The 5,709-nt window shown below is 38.5% G+C and overlaps 1 protein-coding gene across 1 annotated transcript; it reads right to left on the minus strand.

Annotated features, from left to right (window-relative positions):
- Nucleotides 1–1,369: 1,369 nt before the first annotated feature.
- LOC104403897 (chromosome unknown open reading frame, human C7orf73) lies at nucleotides 1,370–3,853 on the minus strand (the record flags this gene model as incomplete). The annotated part of the gene is made up of 2 exons (XM_010012184.1): nucleotides 1,370–1,450; nucleotides 3,800–3,853. Coding segments are annotated over 2 exons (135 nt in total), but the record flags the coding sequence as incomplete, so codon positions are not given.
- Between the last annotated feature and the right edge of the window lie 1,856 nt (nucleotides 3,854–5,709).

Raw genomic sequence — 5,709 nt, forward strand, 5'->3', positions numbered from 1 at the left:
ACAGAACTAGTTTGGTGGATGATGGGAGAGCAACTGATGTTGTTTGGTAAGGCTTTTGACAAGGTCTTCCCCAGCAAATTGAGGAAGCATGGACTAGATAACTGAACAGTAAGGTGGATCGAAACCTGGCTGAAGTGCTCAGCTTGAAAGATTGTAGTCAGCACCACGGAATCCAGCTGGAGCCAGTCTCCAGTGGTGTACCCAGGGAAAAATACCAGGGTCAATATTGAATTAATGTAACACTGGCATATTTATTAATGGCCTGGACAATAGAGCAGAGTGCACCCTTGGTAAGTTTGTTTACAGGACAAAATTGGGAGGAGTGGCTGGTGCACAAGATGGCCATGTTGTCATTCAGGACATTTATAGGCCAGAGAATGCAAAGTCCTGTATTTGAGGAGGAATAATCCCACGCACCAGTACAAGCTGAAGCTGACTAGCTGGAAAGCAGCTTTGTAGAAAAGGACCTGGGGGTCCTCATAAACAAGTTGAACGTGAGTCAGCAGTGTGCCCTTTGAGGCGAGAAGGCCAACAGCACCCTGAGCTGCATAAGGCAGAGCATCCTCCACAGGTTGAGGGAGGAGGTGGTCCTTCCCCTCTTCTTAGCCCCAGTGAAACACATCTGGACTGCTTCATCTAAGACTGCGTATTTTAGCTGGCAATTCCAGCTACCCACATAGGCATTTTGAACATGCAGAAGTTCACAGTACCCATGTTAAGTGAGAAACTTGCTCCTAGGTATCTTGAAGCAATGAATTTGAAATGTGGGTTAAAGTTGATGGCCTTTTAGATTTTTTTAAATCAGTCACGTTTGTGCAAAGTCTACGCTGCTGGATGTGATCATATAACAGTAATAGAAAAAGCAGTAACTTCCACCACCCAGGTTAAATTTTGACAAACGAACTTTCCTATGTGCAATAATAGAACGCAGATCTTAAGAACAGTGAATTACTGCTGCTCACAACAAATGACAAGAAACCCTGAAAGTTACTTCATGATGAATTTAATTTCTCTTGCAATGTTGCAAGAACTAGGGCAGTACAAAGTGTGAGGTACACACAGTAACAGGACTAACAGGACTCCAGCTGGATCAGGTAAAAACAGGTTACAAAATATTAGGAAAAGCAATAACAAAAAATACAAATAATCTTATCCAGTCACATATCAGCTGGAAATCCAGATTCTGAAACCCTTGAAAATCAGTCCCAGGAAAAGTTCACGGCTGCTCTTTTCAAAAGAAGGACAATCCAGTTCTAGGAGACAAGAAGTGGAAGAACCTCCCATGCCAGCCCTTTACTTGATCTTTGTTGCCCAAAAGGTAAATTGCATTCTTGATGTGTGCACGGAAGTGACCTGGGTAATACTGCTGTTAGGATTTGTCACTGGGAGGTTTCTTCTTGGCTTCCACATCCTTCTTAAAATCTTCAAGCTTCTTTGCAATGTTAGGAATCTTTAAAAACAAAACAAACAAACAAAACCCACACAAATTAACAAAAAATCCCAAGCTATATGAGCCTCAGCAGGAAAAGACAGCAAGAAATTCTATTTCGAAGTTTAAATTGGTTTCTAAAAGATACTTGCTTCTAGGACCTGCTACCTTGCACAGAGGCTAAAAACAAAGTAACATCAAGCAAACAGCAGCTGAAAGTACCTCACATGAGGCTTCAGGAAATATTTTAGATTGTTAAGACTAAGTGTGAGCCAATGGTGATAGGAACAGAAGGGTGGAAACAAGATCATTTTTTGAAGTAAAATTAGTAAGACCAGCTTCCTCACTGAAAGGACAAATTGCCAATAATAAGCAGATTTAAACACTGATGCATAGACTTTAATAATGATTTTTAGACTGCACTATACTGGTCACAAGCCAACAGAAAAAAGATGTCCAAGAGCAGCAAATACGTTCAAGAAATTCATGAAGAAATACTTCCCCATGTGCACCTCATGGGAACCAAAATTCACCATTGGAGAATTTTATTGCATTGCAAACTGGTAACCTTTTTCAGTTTCACACTTGAGTGAAAATTCAATTTACTACTTGTGAACTTCAAAACGTCAGCTGTGTCTTGCAAATAAAAGCATTTTGATAAAATAATCTAACAGTAAATTTTGACAACTTTAATAACTAAAAAAAAAAAAAGAAAAAGAAAAAAAAACAACTTTTAAAGGCAAGGAATAGGTTATCTCATTATTCTCTCTAAAACTGAGAATTGACAACACAGGATTTTACAAGCTGATTAAAATGAAAGTAAAGGAACGTTCCCACTGATAGTTGAGGGGGAGGAGGAGGGAGAGGGAGTGCTTTTACTTCATATGTAACCTGACCAAACAGATTGCAACTCTCTCATTGGATGGTTTGAGGCTGATAGTACAGGTAATATCATTAGTTTCTCTCTTTCATTACTTTCCCTTTCAAAATTAAGCTGTTAAATTAAAAAACCCACCTGTACCACGCCTGACATTTAAGCGAAACCAAGAGAGCTCCACTGCTGTCAGCAGAACCATCCATGTGCTTATAACTAAGCACATCCGCATACAGCTGCAGAATTAGGACCTCAGTATGACAGGTTTATCCTAGATGTCATCTAAAACAAATTGTCTTCAATATCAGCAATAAAATTGCCATGTTCATCCTGCAAGTCAGTGTTACATTCTCAGGGAACCATTTCCTGCAAATCAAAAGCATAAGGCCCCCTCTTCTGGCAGTACTTAATTAGTGCTGTGAGAAAAGGACTATGCCATGCTTACAATACATATTGGTACACCCAAATATGTTCTTATGACTACATTTTCATAACACTGTAAAACATATATAAACCAGCCTTTTATGAGTACTCTTACTGGAGTGACTGGACAGAAAACATCACAATATGTGCATGAGCAAGGAGCAAAAAAATAAGAATTCTGCAAGCAAGATTACTTCAATACTGAAGGTGAGATGAAAGCAAAACATAAAAACATAAACATCAGAGATTTGAGCCTCAAGAGTTTTGGGGGTTTTGTTTGTTTGTTTGTTTGTTTAACAGTTAATACAGATTGTATAAGAAAGGAAAATAAATTATGTTAAATTTCATTCACTCCTCTAGTCTGTAAACAGCTAAGTGGCACTGCTGTTACAAGGAATTCTGCTAACTCTGCAGAAATTAAAAGCTTGTATTGAAGACTGAGTTCTATATCTTCTGCTCTCTCACAGTGAAAAATCTCCACTGATGTGAGAACTGAGGAAAGAAAGTTCATTTTCTTCCTTTTCTCATTGTCATTGTGAGAAAAGGAAATAAAGATTGAAGGTCAATACAGTGAAGTAGAAGCAGGTGCTGAATTAAAAAAAAAAAAAAAGCTGGTAAACTTATTTTCATTAGTGGTACAGAAGACAGAAGTTTTGGATGCTCTGAAGGATTTTTAAGTAACAAATAGGTGTATTGAGTGGATAACACTGTAAGCAAACAGGCTATCAGAGACAGGAAAACGGTATTTTAATGCCTGCACAACCCATGAGCAGCTGCTAAACATTTTCTGTTTCTCCATCTCTACTTATGTAGAGACCTGTTTACCATACCTGTGCTCTAAAGCCCCAATACCAGTTAAGGTTTTAAGCATTACTTTATCACAGAGATGTCAGAGGTAGGTGTTTTGGTTCAATTTACATTCAAGTTCATCTGTAACTGAAGTCAGTACTATCTGCAGTCTGTTTAAATAAAATAAACCATCTAAATAGACTGATTTAGTTCTGATTGAGAGAAAACAGACTTATATTTTAGGTTCAGAATAGGTTTAACTTTGAGAATACAAGGATACTCACATCATAGTTCTGAGCCAAATACATCCCAACCACATTACCAAGAGTAAAACCAAGCTAAAAAGGAAGAAAGGGAGAAAATAACAGTTAACATCCTTCCATCAAAAGCATATTGGTTAACATTCAAAAAATAAATAGGAATATTGCAAGTCATGTAAAGACTGAAGGGCTTCAATTCCACTCCTATTGAATTTCGCACCTTTCTTCCAGAGGGGTGCAATTTCACCCATCCTCCTCACCAGGAATACCTTGCCATCATTTCCAAAACACAGCACCATTGTGTTTTCAATACACATCTCCAAGACTACTTGGATCATGCTATGATCATCTTTGTAAAACTCTTTGCACGCCTACAAAGGCAGTAACTTCTATACAAATGGGAGAGACAGCAGCAGGGACCTACATAACACAGAGCTCTTGGTCCATGCCTGGATATACTAAAAAAATGCCCGATGCTGGAAAGGGACATACATTTAGAAAGACATAACACAGTAATATACAAAGAAAAAAGGTTCACAAGCTTGAACACCAGAAGCTCTGACTGCAAAAAGACCCCAGCAGTCTCACCTTAAAACTTTCAATAGTAGAGCTTCTCCATCCACTTAAACTGATATAAACTGATGCTACTTCTCTTCTGCAACAACTAACAAATGTGCACTTTCCAGACCTCTCTGACCCCAAGAGATAAGTTTTCAGCCAAACCCACTCTGATCAAAGGCCTTCCCTAACGCAGGAAAGCACTGCTGGTTGGAAGCAGGGCACAGCCTCTTTTGACAACTGTGCTGACTTGTAGTTGCTGAAGTGTGTCTACAAAAATGTCTATGAGAATACACCCTGGAAGGAGAGTTAGAGCAAAACAAGCACAGTTCCTGGCCCAGACCCTGTCTGCCCAATGAGGAAAATCCTCAAGTGTAACAACACTTCTGGAGCAGAAGAAATTATTCTCTTCAAAGACAGGTGATGAGATTTTAATTCAGCAGCTCCACAAGATCCTAGATTTTGTTTTTATTGTTACATTTCATGATAAGTATGTCCTATACTATGAAAGCTATTTTGGAAGGGGACACTACTAATACTGTGCCTTCTTTCATGGACAGTAGACAAATCACTGTGTAACAGCTGAAGCCAGTTATGTTTAAGAAAACTGTTATTGCTCATGGTCACTGCTGTCAAAATAAGACTATTTTAAGAAAAAACACTGTCCACAACAACAACTCTGCCATCACATTTTTTCCATGCCCATAGCAGGATACAGTGCAGATCATCTTTTCAGTGATTCAGATTCCGTAAGTATCACTGGTGAAAGCCTAGCTACAGAAAACTAAAACTGGTTGCCAACTGCCAAATGACTGCAAGTTACTTCAGTATTTTCTTAAACAAATTTCTGGTCTTATTCTTTGTTTATTACTGCTTTTTAAGGAGCTTAACTTTAACAATTTAAGAAAAAGTAGAGTTCTTTTTGTGGGTACTGCACTGGTCATTTGCTTTTGTAGTTTCAATTACCAGTTAAAGTACTCTGGGAGATATTAACAAATATGGCACTGACATAAATGAGATAGAGCATCATTCTAGCAAAGGACAATTTCCTGTGTCTGAGAACTCACTTGAAAACACAACCCAGGTCCTTGTTTTCTAGCAGTTTTCTAGGTTTTCACCCTAGAAGGCTCCCAAAGAAGGGCCAACTACCATATTCTGCTTATTTGGTACAGACAGTACCGAGATCAGTTCTCCTTTTAAGCATACTCCTTTACTGAAGTCTAGCACTGCATTCAAGAGCAATCCACCCAGTTACATTTACTTTAGTAGTTGATAATTCAGAGGGAAAAAAAACAACCAACCAACCAAAAAACCCCACTATTTAGACTTCAATTACGTGGAAAGCAAAAGATACAGCCAATTAAAATGTGCATGTT

This window comes from Nestor notabilis, unplaced genomic scaffold, assembly GCF_000696875.1.
Source record: "Nestor notabilis isolate BGI_N333 unplaced genomic scaffold, ASM69687v1 scaffold18673, whole genome shotgun sequence".
In the NCBI taxonomy this organism is placed as follows: domain Eukaryota; kingdom Metazoa; phylum Chordata; class Aves; order Psittaciformes; family Psittacidae; genus Nestor; species Nestor notabilis.